General features: G+C 40.5%; 1 protein-coding gene across 4 annotated transcripts in view; it reads right to left on the reverse strand.

Moving 5' to 3' along the window:
• Positions 1–2665: 2665 nt before the first annotated feature.
• MKX (mohawk homeobox) overlaps positions 2666–18317 on the reverse strand; it is a 46548-nt gene continuing 30896 nt past the window's right edge. For 3 of the 4 annotated variants that reach the window (XM_057432804.1, XM_057432806.1, XM_057432803.1), the window contains 2 exons: positions 3654–3687; positions 2666–3539 (listed from right to left, as the gene is read on the reverse strand). In XM_057432804.1, coding sequence (XP_057288787.1) covers positions 3353–3539; positions 3654–3687 — 221 coding nt within the window. In that variant the 3' untranslated portion in view covers positions 2666–3352. The remainder of the gene's footprint in view (positions 3540–3653; positions 3688–18317) is intronic. The other variant, XM_057432807.1, reaches the window with a different exon arrangement.

Raw genomic sequence — 18317 nt, forward strand, 5'->3', positions numbered from 1 at the left:
GAGAACTATAGCTCAGAGGCTGTAGCCATTGTACAATGCTGGAAGAGGAGACTGTAGTCCTGATCCTAGTGTATATTCTAACTCCTGAGCAAGCTGGAAAAATTGAAGGTCCCCTTAACTCTCAGTGGTTTGTAACAGGCTGGGAATGCTCAGCTCTTGCAAATGATGTTAAGAGTTCTTGGAAGCAGAATGAGTTGGTTTCTTCTTGTCAGACTTGGGTACAACGTAGATGCTGAGAAGCTCAGCACCATTAGGATATGGGTGTTTCTATGCATTCCCAGCAGCAAAAATCAGGTTGTATATTTCATCAGGAACTTGCATTATCAACTGAATACTCAAATCCACTGACATGTTGGATGGCTGCATATGTTGCAGGGGTATACGTGTATCACAGATTAGCAGTAAATAAAACCTGAAAGTGCCAAGTGCTCACCAAAACTTTCACTCTTCCCATGTAACTGGAAGAACTTTGCTGAGGTACGCAACTTAGGAGCCCAGTTGCACTGGGCTGTCATTCCTATGAGCACTGACCTTCTGGATGGGCTGACTGCATCTCATTCCCCACCAAGGCTTCACAGCCAGAGAGTATCTATACAGGGTACTATACACAAACATAGCCTGTACTCATAAAAGATCCCTGTACTCATAAAAGATTCCTACATGACCGAAGTCTTTCCCAGCTCATGTACCTTCTCCAGTGACTCAGTAGAATGATTAGCTACGGAATCCTCTGTGTATCAGGGATGTGCTAAGCTGCTTCATATAACTGAACCAGGACTAACCCTAACCCTAACCCTATCCCATCCTTGTGTCTCAGTACAGAGAAACCCTGACTACATCAGGAAACCAGAAACACAAATGACTAAGGACAGATAAATGAATATTTAATTCAAACCAACAAGATGTTGTTTGCAGTTATTTATTCTACTAAAATGGTTACATATGTTGAAACAAAGAAGAGCAATAGTAATAATGTTTGTTTTTCCAATATCATAAATAATTATTGAGTCTTCATTAGCTGTTGGCTCAGCACTGATCATGATTTTTGTTCTTAAAAAAAAGACACACACGTAATTCATTAGAATTTGTGTTTTCAGAAAACTCTAAAGCAGCAGTAGAAAAAAATAAATTAAAGGAAATGGTAACAAGAAATTATGCCAAGTATTTCTTAAATTTAAACCCCACTTGATGTGTTTTACAGATTATTCTTTGTGCTTTGATCATTTAAAAAAAGAACCATGAACAAGTTGTTTATACAATGGCTTGTCTTCTCCAGCTTTACTCCAGAGAAGTTCTCAAAAGTACCTTTTTTACATGACAAGTTTTGTTGTCATTTATACAGACAAAAACACTGTGAATACTTCAAACAGAAAAGTTTGTCAAAACCATCAATTTATTGTCACAAAATATTTAATACCAGAATAACTTATAATAGTATGAACAAAAGTGAAGTATTAGCTCTCTGCTATTAGTTATAAACTCACATTATTATGTCAAAACCCAGTAAAGTATCAAAAATTAATGTCATGGAATCTTAGACATATAATGATGCAAGTCAGTAAAACATGTACTTCAACTGTTCATACAGTCATGACATACATTTCTTGCTTGGCACTTTAAGTCAATGCAAATCAGCAATTTAGAAAACAAAGTAAAAATATATATGTACAAAATATTTTCATATCAAATCATTTTCATTGTACACTAAACAAACCCAACAACATGTTATGTTACATTAAGAAGTTTCCTAAGAATCACACCAAGGCTGATATTTGCAATGTATCTTGACTATTTTAGTGCAACTGAAACAGCCTCTACTTGCAAGTTAGTTTCATCATTAGCACAGTCTCGCTTCCACTGAAGTGGGAGTTCTGCCATTACACTCAGTGGGAGCAGGACTAAAGTCATGTCTTGTTCCTTGATGGCTCACCAAAAAGAGAAACAAGGAAAGGGGTAAGTAGGAAAAAAACCTGACAGGATACCCACAGGAAAAAATCCAAATCCCAGCAACAATCAGCTCTTTTCCAGTTTTCTGTAACTGATTCAGTATGAATTGGGTTTGGCTTTGCCACTGTTTATTCAAGCACTGTAAACCTCATTAGACTATTGTTATATGACTTAAGAATAACTCGTACACCTCCCAATAAAATTTAAAAATAAACCTGGTTTTTATGCTCATTATTATACTCAACAGCAGTCAAGTTTAGAGACATGACATTTAATACATGGTTTAGTATCTACTTAAAACCCTCCCACCTCAAATGCTGAGATTTTTCAACGTTTCACTTCCCATTTGTGTTTCTAGTTTGGGCTTTGATAGTTTATATTATAGCTTTTTCTCACTGAAACGCAAACTGTCAATCAACTGTCCTCATTTATGCAGTACATACAAAATAAAAATGTTTAAACCACGTTAAAGTAGTAAGTTTCACCATGGAAACTTTTTTGAGCTCCACCGCAAGTAATAAATGGCACTATAGATTTAGTTTCATACAAGCAGAAATCAATTGTACTTCTATCAAAACTTCAGTAAGTCACTAGCAAAGCTTTAAAATCATAGAAATTCAACTTGACTTTGCAGTTAGCCTAGTTAGAACCTTCTCAACTAGAAATCTTTCATGAGCAACACAGCTGGGAGCATATGTATAAGTTCAAAATAATCTGAACAATTATCTCCTAAATTTGTGTATTCTAGAGTATTGCACTTTTCAAAGGAATGATTTTGGTATTTTAATATACTGCATATACAGGTAAGAAACATGCATAACAACCTCATTGTCACTCTGACAAAACATACTGTACAATTTTTATAACACTGTTGATTAAAACAAAGAGAGAGAAAATGATGTAACAACTCCATTAAGACTTGTCAATTTGTAGAAGTCAAATAAGCACAACTCTCCAGGGCCTCCAGCAGTAATGATTTTAGCCCTAGGCTGCTTAAGCCCACTTGGAATAATATACAAAGTTTAAGCATTATGGCATTGTCATTTTGAGGCATAATACTGTTATACTATGCCCACGTTATAGCTTATTTTTTGAAAGCAAGGCACTTACTGTAATAGCAATGCAAACATCTTATGCGCACTTTGATTAACATAAAATAAGTTAATGTTTTGATAAAAACAGTTTTTTATAATTTACATGCCTTTTATAGAAGCAATTGAACATTTCATTTAATACAATGAAAACGTCTGAGTCAGAAGGAACATTATTTTTTTCAACTGACCATACTGTTAAAGGGGACCTATTTTCCACATTTGCCTCATAGCCATGAATCTGATTTTGCTGAAAAAACGATCCTGCAAGAAAAATGTCCATTTGACAGGAAAAAGAAAACAGGACCCATCTCTTAAAACTGCTGAACTAATGGCACTTTAACAGTCTTTACTTCTGATATATGTGATGATTTCTGAATGATGCAGCTGGTAGTTCCCTGCAGTTTATCCTTCCCCTGGGCAAGGTTCGTTAGGGCCATAGCTGCGTTGATCTCCTTCCAGTATGTTTCATCTTTGCTGGTTCCTTTTCTGTTAGCTGCGCTAGATTCAAGCAGTAACAAATATTTACACATACAGCTTACAAAGCTATGTGATGTCAGGAAAAGTGTAATGATAACAACAGTAATTTTGGAAAACTGTGAAGTCTTTACTCACCTTTCACACTTATTTGGTCCATTCTCCAGGGTTTCTGAAAACAGGAGAAAAAGAAGATGTCTATTTTCTTTTAATCGTTTCTAAAACAAGCAAGGTCATGGAATAGGCATATGGACAAATAACCCAAGATTAATTCCAAAATTGATGGCAGATTTCCAAATAAAATCTTTGTTTTATCACATATAAAGGGCCAGCTTCATGCAATTGTCTGCCTGGAGAAATCTGCACTGAACTTGGAGCAGGGCACATGTCAAAAGAAATGCTGTGGGGAGGTTCCTGAGACATGACCTTACAGAAATAGGCTTTGGTGAGGCAGAGCCTCACTGAGGCTCAGCAGAACTGTGATGGCAGTACTGGTGCCAAGCCCTGCCCAGTGCATCCCACACCAACCTATGTGCAGGAAAAGGTTATCTCACCAATAGTAACAATAAAGTTGGTTTTGGAGGTTTACCTACATTTTGCAGGGTGATAGAGCTAGTTTTTCAAAACATAAATCACAAGGATGTGAGGAATTGCAAAACTAAAAATAAAAATCAGCTTCGTTGCCCCTCAGTGAATGCCTTCTTGTAAGCACTAAAAATAGCACTTTCACCCATCTACACATGATGTGTGTGGTTTCTAATGCACCCTTCGCCCAGGCTGCGACTCAGCCACAGAAGCAGGCTGAGAAGAGCACAAGTAACAAGCATACTTGGTTAGCAGTCTTCAAGGATGAAACTGCATCACAGGCATGAGCTACACTTTTCCCATCAAGAGTCACATTTGTTCATTCATTAAGTCCTCACGTTGCAGAGAAGCCAGAAATATTTACCAGGTTGAAATGTATAAGCTTTATTCAGTGGGCTTGCTATCCTGACACAGAAACTCACTATAAAGGAGCAAGAAGCCGATGCCTAACTGCAATACCTATGGAGAATGAGTTAAACAAAAGAAACAGAAGTGGCATGAGCACTAAGTGGCTACAGAACCCCAAAAGCCCCTAAATGCAATATAAATTCTCATAAGTAATGCAGCTCTTATGAGCAGCACCTCATTGCCAGATTTCTATCAGATGATAAATTAAAAGTTGATATTATCTTTAAACAGAGCTTCCTGTGGAAGAGATCTCAAAGTACATTGCAACCCTCGGTAGTTCTCCACTCAAGAGCAACTTTGCCCACCACTGGCCAGAAGCCCATTTTCTCATACAGCCAACTGATGTTGAACAGCTCAGCCCAGACACACAGCCCAGCACTTGGAGGTGACCACTGAATATCAGTCCCATCAAAGAAATGCAGGGAGACCAGCTGCTATTTCTTAGGTTAGATGTTTGCCAAGCTATTTGATTTAGCAGGCTTCCTAAAGCAAAACAGCTTTATAAATAAATGTCCACAAGCAACCAAGGTTTGCGTTTTGCTCCAAAAGAGTGCATCTTAAATAAGTATCTCTTAGGCTTTCCCAGATCAGTGCTTGAATGGTACTCAAGAGCGGGAAGTTCAACATACGCATAGGAGAGGGAACCACAGGAAAAAGAAACATTTGACCCAGAGAGAGGTACTGAATGACACCAAGTATCTCCTTCTTCATGCTGTACTTGGCTACAAATAACTTTTCAGCTCTGCCTCCTTTTTTTTTTTTTTTTTTAATAGAGACAATTTTAAAGAGAAGCTTGAAGACTGAATAGGTCAGTAGGTATAGAAATGGAAATGGCAAGTAATAATGAATGTCGTTGCCAGAGCAAACCTGGATATAAATACACCTCTCTCAAGATCTGTCAGTTTCTTTTGCTGTTGGAAAATATTTCCTACGAACAAAAAAATTGCTTGTACAAACTTCTGAGGAAAGTAGGTGTGAATGGTGACACACATTCCAATTCCAGCATTTATTTGAAGGAGTATTTGCAAATATTTTTTACTGGTGTTTAGCCAGCTCTAAAAGAAAGCGCCTTGCCCAGGGTATATAAAAGCAGTAGCAAAGCTAAAAAATAAAATCCAAGAGCAGAAAGCTACCCATTCTTTAACTTTGCTGAAGATTTTTCCTGAATTACAAGTCTTTTTTTCTACTCCATTCAGATTTTATGTTTTTCCAGACAAATAATTTATGTCAAAGAAACTCGAAACTGGGTTACAGTAAAACCATCATTGATAATTTGCAAAGCTCTTGCTAATAAGCGCTGTAAAAGCAAGTTAGTACAACGAAGTCTGAAAATCCATCATTTCAAAGCACAGGCTCCCATTTTCTTGCCAAAAAACCTTTTCTGCTACACCAAACCTCTGACAGCATATCCTAGTTTGCACTACCACAGCATTCAAGCAGCCCATGTATGTCTGAACAGCCCTTAGCTACGGAAATAAGTGTTACCATCATTTTTTTTTGGATGGGGATGACCACATTGAGAGACAAAGACCATTCCTCATGCTCTCCTTGACATCTTGCCAGTCAAACCAAATAGATCCAACTCCAAAGAAAGGGTAGGGTTCACCTCAACTGCCATAAATCTACCATCCAAGTCATGTATCTTTATCCAGGCTAGCTGTCCAGACTCCATTCACAAACAATGGAGATGTCCTCCAAGTGTTCTCAACACACCTAACACCACACCCTAATGTTCCTGAGTGCTGCTGCAAAACCAGACCACAAAGCCCTTCTTAGAAGAGGCACCCCTCCCACTGTTTCGCTTTGGGCAGCATTATCATCCATGTGGCTATGCTGTTAGCTGGATGAGGGGAGGACAGTGTCTCTCCTTTGGGCATTAGCTCAGCCTGGTAGAAGTGCAGTCTGGCCATTTCTGGCTCTTCGCTGACCAGAGAGGGACCACAGATGACAAGATTTTATCAAATTAAAAAAAAAAAAAAGGTAAATCTTGTCTGACAATTTGCTTTTTCTTTTTTTGCGATCTACCTGTTCTACCCGTTCTACCCCCAACTACTAATTAAAGCTTTGGATAGTTAAAGCTTTTGGTATATCTGTACAACAATTGCAAAGTATACTTCAACTGTAAAAGAAACATTTTGGCAAGACTGGACTGTTTCATGAGTAAACCGAAACCCAACATTCTCAATATGGAAAGTGTTTGGTTTCTTGACCATCGCAGAACTTGTTATTTAATAGGATGTACAATGAAGTTTATTAATAGCATACCACTGGCCAGCACACACAACTATCTGAAACAAACTACAGTTGCGCTCAGTAGCATATTTATTACTTGAAACCCAAAAAGAAGCTGATGCTGAAGCTGGTTTGCTCTGTCTCAGGAAGCGATGTGCTGCGTCTTAAAGGATGTTGATAGGCTTTCAGCATACACTTCATACAGGAAGTCTATTTAATATTAAACATCAGAAGCATCTTTTAGCTACAAGGTTTGAAATCACGTAAACCAGTGATCGTTTGCCTTACAACTGCAAAGTTTTAAGCACCATGAAAATGGAAACTTAATAATTTATAATTAGGGATTGTCATTTATATCTCACTTTCTGGTGCTTCATTCTGCTCCCAGTCGCAAGCATCCAGGGAATCAGCTTTTGCCTGGCCAGGAATGTCTCATTCTGCTCTCAACAGCCGTCCAAAGAAACCAGCAAGGCGGGATATTTGTTCCCTCTTGTTTATAATAGGAAGTCACTATAAATCACTTACCAATGGAATCCTGTATACCTTTCCATCAGTATGAATTTTCAGTATACAGTTTACTGTAGCATGCAGTGCCAAGAGTGTAGTCACTGGACAATATCAGCTTTGTGATACAGTATGGGATTTGTCAGGACTCACGTAATTATTAATAATATATGTGATAATTTTTCTTTTTTTTTTTCACCACAGAATTTCTTCATAAACAGTCAGTGGCTGATCCTGACAGCTCTCTTGCAAGGTAGCTTGCAATCCCGTATTAGCGGCGATGGAAATGAGTTTCAGAAGTCCAAAGACAACATACCTAAGCAACACTCTGACCATTTCAAAAGCATTTAAGAGCAGAATTTTCCAAGATTTCTTATATTTTAAATGTTTTCTTTTGTTCTGCCGCTGTCAGAAAGGCCCACACAAAGAAAATAAACCCCAGGGTTCTTGCAGGCAATCATCCTTAAATTGGACAATTGCATCATGTATGTCTAGTAAATTGCCATTACACCTGACTGTTGTCAAACTAATATACAAGTAATTCACAAGAAGATACACATCTAAGTATACTTACAGTGCCCTTTTACACACTGCATCCAGTATTAGGTGAGAAAGCCACAGCATAAATGCTGTAGCACATATGCCTTCTCCAGTTTACAACACACAAAGGCTCCCTGGCTACGTGGTGTTTGTGGCACATTCAAATATTTCAGAACAATTCAGACCTTTAGCGTTTGCCGAGTCCAGACTAGTAACTTTTATATAGTTGGATAACTTCAGGGGTGTGATAAATAATGTTAATTACGGTTACATTTTATTCTTTGGATCTAAGAATTCTGAACTAAGAATATCATGTGTGTGGTGATGAACTGACTTCACCTAAGGGCCCTGCTGGGAACAGCAAAGGAAAGACCAACCACTTACGTAGGACCAAGAAGCATCCACGTTGCTCCCCCCACAGTGTTACAGACAGCTCAAGCTGAACTGCAACAACTGGCTTAAAACTCTGCTTTGTGTTATCAGGTAACACTGACAAAGCAAAGATGGCTTGAAACCAACAGGGGAAAGAACGTGTGAATGAGGGAATGCGACAGAGAGGGAAGGGTACAGAACATTATGTAGCAGGGAAAAAACGGACATGGCAGTCAAGACAAAGTAGACCAGCCCCACAAATCACCATAATATTTCTTAAAGGCACTTAAACATGTACAGATTCCTGATGAATTACACACCTTCTATTCTAGCTTAAAACGAAGGGGAAAAAAGAACCGCTGGCCCCAAATGGTGAACACTATAAAATATTTGTTGGTTCGATAAAAGGTCCTGCGTAACTTATCCTCATTTTTAAATTGGCAGTGTTATTCAGCTGTTTCTCTTGCTGCCTCTCCTGAACTTTCTTTTGCTGGTTTTGGAGACTCTGGCTTAACATGTGTTGACCAGCATTTTCAAAACAAGCAAGAAGAGGAAAAAGAGGGAGGAACAGGAAATAATTTGGGGCAGCTGAATGACAAATGAAGTTTACATGTGTGAGTAAATTAGTGGTGAGATGAGGTATTTCTGTAGGTCACACACACACACCTTGACTCTGGTATTTTCCAAACCACAGTTTCAGGGCACATACAACTTTCAGGTCTCTGGTTCTCCAAGAACAAAACTGGGTTAACTGGAGCTAATATTCCCGAACTCTTCTGCATTCACACAGCTCCTTTTCTCCCTAAGGATCCCAAAGTAAAATCAAAAATCACTAATGCTCACCCACATGTGAGGAGGGAAGGTGGCTTAGCCCAGTCTGCTCAGCAGTGCAAGGGAGAGGAAACTATGGCCCAAAGCACCAGAGCAGAGTTCATGGTCTTATAAGAAACGTCATTTAATCTTGGTGCAAAGACTGCAGCATCTTTTGAAAAAACCCAAAGGAGCAAACTTCAGCTCCTCTAGCTTGAATTGGAGGAAGCAGGAGCTGGCCTTCAAATGCTTACACTTGCAAGGCTCCTATTTTGAGCCTGATGTGAACAGACAAACAAGTTTCTGAATGTGGATACTGCTCAGCCAGTGACCCCACTACCAAAGGCTTTCTACACACACAGACAGGACTCATCCAGTCCAGCACAGAAACTCTTAAAAACCCTTTGGTTTTGCACCATCCTCCTAGGTTTCCTCAGGAACATAAGACCTACTAAGGGTGATAAGTGCAAGACAGGAAAGCTCATGTTGGAAGAGACTCCAAACCACAGTCTCATACAGAAACGTTCCCCAAACTCATGCTGGTGGCTGACCTCCTGCAGACCCCAGGCCACCTCCACATGCGACCTGCTCAGTGTTGTCCTTTGTGAAGCCATTCCTGCCCAGAGCAGGTCCTGTTCTGGGCAGGTTTGTGTGAGAACACCCAGCTGGGGCTGGCAGTGCTCCTGCAGCAGAGCCCTTTGTTTGAGGGACAGAAGTCCCCACTGGAGTTTCAGATGACCTGCAGCTGCAGACATGGTGAGGCAGTGTGACCCGGGAGTGCGCGTGATACCCATCACAGCTGGTCCGATCTCTGCAGGGTACCGGATTTCTACTGACAAAGATTTATTACCATGTCCTTTTGTTGGGTGGGAGGAGGAGAGCTCTCAGAAACTCACAGGAACGAGCTCTGGGCCCAGGCTCTAGGGAAAACTCCTTTTCAGCAAAGTTTTCATTTACCACTGCACTCTCTTTCTTCTAGGAGGAGGTTATGGAGCAGCTTGTAATGAAGCACCCCCATAGCCCTGTTACCTCACTCCTTTGGCTTCACAGTGACACCAAGTGTAACAACTGACCTGTCATCAGCTGTTACATCCTTTCAGATGAACAAGCTGTCTAATGACGATTTATGTTCACAGTGACAGCTATAGTGAACATTTTTCCCTGTTCTCACAGTGTTGTTTTATTTTTCCCAGGAACAGCTTTAGCCCTGGTCTGACCTCTTCTATTAAGACCCATATATTGGGTCTTGCCAGTGTTGGAAATGTCTCTCTGCCACCACATTTCAGAGCAAGCCTTTTCAGGGGAATATTTCTTTGATATTCTCTTCTTGCACCAAAACACCAGATATTAGCTTTAACTGTGAGGGGCTGGTACCACTCAAGGCTTTTTCTGGAATACCTGGGAACCTGAAGACTTATTTTCCCTATGCAGCGTGGAGCCTGCTGAAGTGGGAGTAGGCATCTAGCTACATTTTAATACATGTGACTTTTATAAAATGACTGTACATGCCCAGAGAGACTGCGATAGCTGTATTTTATAAACCGTAGAAGAGAATTAAATTTGCAAATCTATATTAATATTTGCATTAAGAAGTGAGCTGAAAGCCCCACATAATAGTAGACATGGTCCAAATAGTCTTACAGTCTTGGGCTATGCACCTGCATGTAAGAATTTATGAGTTAGCAAACTATATACAAACCTGGTGTAAATCACTTCATTGTTCGGGCTGTCATGGTTAGCTCTAAATTTCCCATGACCAGTGACAGTGTGTTCTCCTTGGTGAGTTGCAGGACACTGTGAGATTTGTTTTCTTAGCCAGATCATTAGTAGAGCTTATAATGGGAGTCCAGACTGTGTAGTGTTGGAGGTGAGCTGTTAATGAACTGACGGTTATATGGTATTATTTTCTTTTCAAGTTTGCTGCAAAGCTAACTGAAATCAAGTCTTTCTTCACTGAGTTGGCATGTAATTAATAGTGTAACATTGTCAGATTCTTTGGTGATAGTCTCCCACATGCATTCCATAATGGGCAAATATCTGACCTAGGCTTCTTTTTTTTGGGTGTTATTTAGAAAGGGATTTATAGCATGTGCTGTGCCGATTGGAAGAATGACATAGCTGTCCTCCTTATGGCAAACCATTATGGGTTAACACTGAAAATCAAGTTAGGGAGCATGGAAAGGGAAGGGAAAAATAAAGAAAAGAGGAGAAAGGATAAGAGGAAATAAAAAAAAAGGAAGAAATAAAGGAAAGAGTATAGGGGATGTTAAACAAAAAAATTAGAAAATGGCAAATGGAGTTTCACTAAGAAAATGAAGAGTAAGGGATATGAAGGAGAAAACATACCACTGTGTTCATTTATTTTTACTATAAAAATATCCTTTTCCCACCCAGGAATCTCACTGTTGTGCAGGCAGGCATGTCCAGGCTTTCACTCTGGATCTAAAATGTTTAATTGGAGCTCTTAAAGACTAAAATAAGGCTTTAAAAGTAAAAAGCTAAAGTCAAATGCAGCCAGGGTAAGCACTATTACACTCCAGCCCGATTGTTTTTCATTAGAAAAGCAGGGTAAAAGGGAGGGTTTCAAAGCCATATTTCAGCCCTAGGCTGACACTACAGCAGTAAAATCTGATTTTGTTATGCTAGTTGGCTGTGGGTTTGGGAGCAGACCCTACGCATGCGATGTAACGTTAGGATATGAATGTGTGCACACAGGGTATTTTCAGAAGCCTCCTGCAGAATTCGGAGAAATGTGCCCCCCATTCCTGTGGCCCTGCTCACAGGAGCCAGCTCCTCTCAAGCCCCTGAAAGCCAAGTGCTCAGACATGGCACATGCTGCACAAAGGCACTTTAAATTACAAGGTGCTGTATTTTCAGGCAAGTGAAGGAACTTCTAAGTGAATGCCAGAACTGATTTCCAGGGTGTGTTTAGCCAGCAGCCTGGAGTAAAGAATGGGCAAGTCTGTCAGAGACAGAAAATTCACTGTTTCCTTCCCTTGCCTGTAAGATAAGGAGAAGACTGACACGTATGACCTTTTCAAACATAGCTACTTCCATCCACTGCATGGGACACTGGTATGTGCACAATACTTACGTTCAAATACTAAATCTCAGGTACCTAAGTTATGTCCCAAGCTGACTGCGTTCTGTGCAATCACAATCATAAAAATTCAAGCAGCCTGTAAGGAAGTGCATAAGCACATACAGGGCTCCAACAGTCAAACAGCCATAAAAATGGCTGTAAGATGTAAAAGAGCTTCATGGTAAACCCAGACAACTATTGCACAACAGATCCCCTACAGATCCCCTACAAATGTAAACCCTCCAAATCAAGGGGTTACATGTGAAATTTAAAATATTATATCTATACGGAGATACATATATATTCATATACATATCTCTGTATATGCTTATATATTATGTATGCATAAAAATGGGAATGCCTAAGCAGTCTGCCTTCTCACTAAGTGTACCATGAGATACAGTAACACAATCACATGTGGTGTTTTCTGTGGTCACTGCCACACTCAATGCGCAAGACAGACCTGCTCTGGGGCTGAACCTGGAGCAGTACATAAGACCTTTCCCACCACAACCTCAGTGCCACGGAACAGGAGCTCCAAGGCTATTGCAGGATAGAACTGCAAGAAGATAAAAGATAGGTGGATGTAACAATGCCAAGTAAATCGTGTTAGTGATTGACAGTCTCTGCTTGTGGAAAACATTTTTGTGGGGCTCTGTAAGCTGTTTTAACTGACCTTTTCACAGATGCCATGGTACATTCCCCAGTCTCTGGAGTCTGAATCAAGAGCCTGAGCTCTCATCTTCAGCAGGGCTGAATGAAGGGGACAAATGAAGTCAACAAGACATGTGCTTTGAATGTGTAAAGAGCCACGAAATCATGAACATCCACAAGGTCTTAGGTATCTAAAGTGACTTCAAATGTAACTGTTTGGTGCCTCAGTTCCCCATTTGTGAAATCCTACAGACATCCTACAGAATCATAGAACAGTTTGGGTTGGAAGGGATGAAAGCAACTTTATTAAAGTTTGCAAAGGACTAGATGGAACATATGAAATCACACTGAACAGGACATCACAAAATTAATCATCCTGTCCTCAGAGATGCTCAGTTATGTTCACCTCAGTGCTTTGCTGGTAGAGAAAGGCCAACAAGCTGCAAGGATATGAGTTGGTTTTTGAGGCTTCTTTCAAACTGGCCCAGCTCACGTATGTCAGAAAAGAATCTCTTTCCTAATCCAGCTAGAAATATGGTGGGAACCTCTTTATCACAGCAACCTACACAGAAAGCTGTAGTCACACACCTTCCTGACCATATGCAGTATAACCAGCAGAAATAATGAGCCACAGGGGGAATAGCCGCCTGTGGATTATTCTCACTTCCAATTGCACAATAAATATTTTAGTGTTTGACTGCACTTTTTTGAGTCAAGTTTTTAGTTCTGCTCCCTTTGCTTCCCTTGTGAAACTATTTTAGTCTTCATGCCCCTGCTCACCACAACTTGTACTGTTGTTATTTTCTTCCCAAACCTAAATATTCCCAGCCACCTTCTGAACAAGCCCTCAGAGATTCTAGTGAACTGGAAGGTATCTCAAGAAGGGCTGTGTTTTCAGTTCTCCTGAAAACACACTGACTGCCTGAGAGGCTGTACAGCAAACCAGGGAAAAGGGGGAAGGCTCCTGGAGCAGAAGAATTACATGCCTAGAATTACTGAGGAAGATGTACTTATTTGCCAAGGGGTTCTGAAGAAGCAGAAATGCCTCCTTCTTCATCTTGTAGTTGAAGTGGTTTGAGTCCTAGCTCAGTGCAGTTTCAATGGCTCTGCAGGAGAACTGTGATTAGAAGAGCTCAAAGACTACCCTGGCTATTGTGGAGATTGGTGCAGTATAATAAATTAGCCAGACTGAGCTTGAATCCTTAAGGAGCAGCAAAACCTTAACACTGCAGAAGCTCACTAATTGAAAGTTGAAAAAGCCCTTCACAGCAGATTCTGCGTAAGACAGATGATGCTCCTGCACTCCAAAGGGGCATGTGCAGGAAGTCCTGAAACAATAGCAGGCTGGTATTTAACATTGCAAAGGCCTTGGATGAGAACAGCTTTGTGGAAGAAGATGGAATTGCTCTTTTGGCAAAACATGTGGAACTAACTGCGATAACGGGAATGAGAGTAAGGATGACGGAACAAATATTTGCACTGAATGCCTTGTCAGGACAGGGGAATTGCTACTGATACGATCTTTACTTTCAGTGTTACTGCTTCTGACAGTCTTACAGACTTTGCAGATGTTTATTGGCCACTAAATCATTCTTCAAGAATGTTGGCTCCATTCCCAAACCTGAAGAGTCTGAATGTGAAGGAGTTTGTTATTCAACACACACTGCTGCTTTTGGAGACAGTGATTTTGAAGAAACCAGCAGGGAAGCATCGTCAACTGATAATAACATGGGACCAAATTCAGACTTCTCAGCACTTAGGGCCTCAGATGTTGAGGCACTCTTGAGCAAATGTGCACCACGTAGCAGGGCATCGTGTACCCACGTGGCATAGCACACCGCCTGAGCCAAGACAGCAATGCTACACCACATTAACAGACCTATACTGTAGCAAAGATTGCTGTGGAGAGACAGGGCTTCATAGCTCATCCTGACCTTGATATACTGCTTGCACAATCGCATGAATTTTGGGGCCTCTGTAAAACTCACTCCATGAGGCTGCAGAGATTATTACTGTGCCATTTGGCTCCTTTGACTGTAGGACACGCTGCATAACAATGAGGCGTATTCAAACCCCTTGCCATTCATCCCAGGAAGAACAGTTTGCAAAGATGCAATTGCTGAGCTATAGAGGACTCTAAGCCACAATATTCCAAGCCAAACAGATTTGCTTTTAAATAGAGAGTATCTGAACCACGGGCAACGTGCCCAGGCTTTTTCTCTGAGTGAAGATGCCAATTCTCTGAGATCATTTTAAACAGCTCTCACCTGAAAAAGCCACACTAGCCTCTGGAAACTATACCTAAATAGCAACTACACCAAAATAGCGGTAATAATAATTGTGATGATAATAACACATATCTTTTAAATAACGAGTGTTCAAAAAGTAATCCATGCCTTTGTACTAATAAAATGACAAATTACTGAAGCACAATGTATTATTACCAAGGAAAAAAATGTATTATGTAGAATTACTAAACGTATTTCTCCCAAAAAAGCACTGATTACCTTGACCAATGTGGCCCAAGTTGTAATAATGGACATGATCTAACAGCAGGTAATGCCAATAGCCTCCTCTAAAACCTAATTGAATTGCTGGCTATCAGCCCCCAAGATCAAAGCAGCCCCTCACAATATTTTTTCCTCCATATATGGTGAATACTGCTTAAAAATGTCAGGTTGGTGCAGAGATAGGTTGCTTCAAAGTATATAATCAGGTGCAGAAGGCAATAATGTCATATTTACTACATATTTGGTTTACATTAGCTCATACATGTTTTCCTGGAAGTCAGGAGGTTTCTATTAGGGACTTCTGCAACAGCTTGCTATATCAGACTTAAAACACACGTACATGTTTATGGTAAAGTTGTATCGTATTTATGGTTAAATCAACTGACATACTCAAACAAATATGAATTTTGACTAATTTGAAAGATCTGTAGATCAAAAACAACTCAGAAACTTCACTGGCATGTATAAATAGCCAGTCTTCTCTCCTGTTACTCTACATCAAAATAACTCTTCACCCTACACTGTTTGCAATCAGGAGAAACTGGGCTACATATATATGCACAAAAATATGGAAAATATCTGCATTCGTAGAATGGAATTCCTCATACAAATGCAGCTGGAAATCACAGTGGACCTTTTGCTCATGGAGCAATCAAATTAGTCTCAGAGTAACTCACACTTCTGTCATATGCTTATGTGTCTTCCCTGACCTGCTTAGATGAATTCGGAAGGGTAAGCAGCATTTGCAGCAATCATGTGTTTGTATACATAGCCTTGCATCCTCACCTCCCTTTTAAGAATTAAGACCCTGAATTGCCATTTGTAGAGGGAAAAGCAGTGAGACAGGATGACATGGTTATAGACATAAGTAACCTTCATATTTTACAGGGAACAACTATGGTGAAAAAAAACTGAGATCCTTTGATCCCTCCAACACGGTCAAACACTAGTCTTTGAGCTTTTGAACGGAGGATGAGAGGACTCTGAGCAGCCACACAAGTAAAGCAGCTACAACACAAAAACTTTAAACTCTGTGAACCAAAACGTTGCATGTTCTCTAATTAACTTGTAGCTATTATTAGTGGTTCTTCTGTTTTCACTTTTAAAATGATAAAAGCTTTTTCTTTCATTTTGCATGAGTATTTTACTTTTAACTTTTGCCTGTGAGCCTAAGCTTTCCCGCAAAACAATAGCCTGTATATTACAGTTTGTAAAGATTATGGAGACCTGGAAATGAGGCAAATTCCATGTGTGAACACCTGCTTCTGAAACAGCAGGCAAATGGACTGTGCACCACCAGCAACTGTCATATTTGAGGGTACAAATTCATCAGGACACAGAAAGCACTCACACAACCTACCTAGCTGGCTGCCACTAACTGCTTTACTTCAGATGAACAAACTAACAAGGTGTCAGCAAAACCAGCCCCTCAGAGCACTGCTGAGAGAGTGGCTCACCCAGCCTGCAAGCAGGACTCTGCTAGTGCTGGTACACAACATCAACCCCAACTATCACTTGAGGTTAAGCATGTCTTTTTAAAATACTCTCCTGATAGCATTTCCTAGGCAACTGCCATTTCAGGTAGGAGCATCCTGAGGTACATTCATCAGGGACTGTAGCAATAAGACAAAGCGTAATGGGTTTAAACTTAAACGGGAAATTCAGCTTAGATACAATGAAGAAGTTCTTTATTGTGAGAGTGGTGAGGCACTTGAATGGGCTGCCCAAGGAAGTTGTGAATGCTCCACTCCTGGCAGTGCTCAAGGCCAGGTTGGACAAAGCCTTGGGTGACATGGTTTAGTGTGAGGCATCCCTGCTCATGGCAGGGGGGGGGTTGGAACTTGGTGATCTTAAGGTCCTTTCCAACCCTAACTCTTCTATGATTCTATGTACCTCAATGAGGTACATCCTCAACGTACCCTGAAGGCTGCTGACCACCTAGAGCACCCATCCACAGGTAGGTTCTTCCCTTCCTCTCACATCTCAAACACAGCTAGCTGCTGCACGTTGTTATAACTCAAGGGAAGTTCTGCCTAATGGTCCTAAGTTTTGCAAGTAGTACTTGCCTCACACCCACTGAACACCCACAGAACCACTTTGTAGGCTTAGCTGACACCTGGCCCATTCTGTTTGTATTTTTACAAGTCCCATTAGCCTTTGTGGTGAAGCAGGAAACCCAGAATAAGAACCAGGATGCCTACACTCTAAGTGTTTGTAGCCTTAGACCCCAAGGAGGAGCTGCCCAGAGGAAACAACAGTGTCTTAAAACCCCTGCCATAAAGGCCATTTCCAGATGATTTTGCTTAATGTTAAGAAGCCACACTGCTCAGCCAGGCCTGGGAGCAGTGTCTCCTGCTTTGTTTCTGAAATCTGCATTTCAATATAGAGAACAAAATACAGAAACACATAGGAATGTATAGGCATATCCACTATTTGCAATTCTCAATTAAAATAGCTTTTCAGTCATGTTGACTTCTTGTCTATCATGTTCTTCCTCTTCCATCCCCTCCCCATTTCCAACTGCACCCTTATTTTTCTTTTGCTATTACAATTACAACAGGAAAACTGAAGAAGAGACTTCTGCTGTGGTTCTTTCAAAAAAACATGGAAGACTACCTGCTGGTATGGTAACCTAGCTTGCAAAGTCAAAACCATGCTTTAGCAACCCATCAAATACAAGGTGCTGTGTATGCTTGGCTGCTGGCATTAAACTGGTGTTGCCGTGAGAATTCGTTTGAAATAGTAATTGCTGCCCTCCCAAATAAAGGCAGATTGGGAAGTACGACTTGTGGATATGAAACACAAGGACTTCGGGAAAGTTTCCCTTGGCCACAACGCTGCACGTGTCCTACCCCTGAATTTGGTGAGTAAGCTGGTTCGTATACAGCAGTTAAAATGAAAAAAATATCCCTTCAAAAGAAGTGCCTTGAAACAGAGATATTGGCACTGGATGAAACTCACTTGCCATAATTACTGAAAGACAAATTTTTGAGCAAGACTCCTTTTTGACTTCTGTCCAAAGCCTCCTCAAGACTCCAAATGCTGTGGCCTTTAACATCAAGAGAGCAAAATGTTTTCTGTTCAAATGATTGGTAACGTAAAAGC

The sequence above is a fragment of the Pezoporus wallicus genome, unplaced genomic scaffold, assembly GCF_028554395.1.
Source record: "Pezoporus wallicus isolate ANWC-B61680 ecotype Strahan unplaced genomic scaffold, APGP_CSIRO_Pwel_v1 scaffold_2584, whole genome shotgun sequence".
Taxonomy (NCBI): domain Eukaryota; kingdom Metazoa; phylum Chordata; class Aves; order Psittaciformes; family Psittacidae; genus Pezoporus; species Pezoporus wallicus.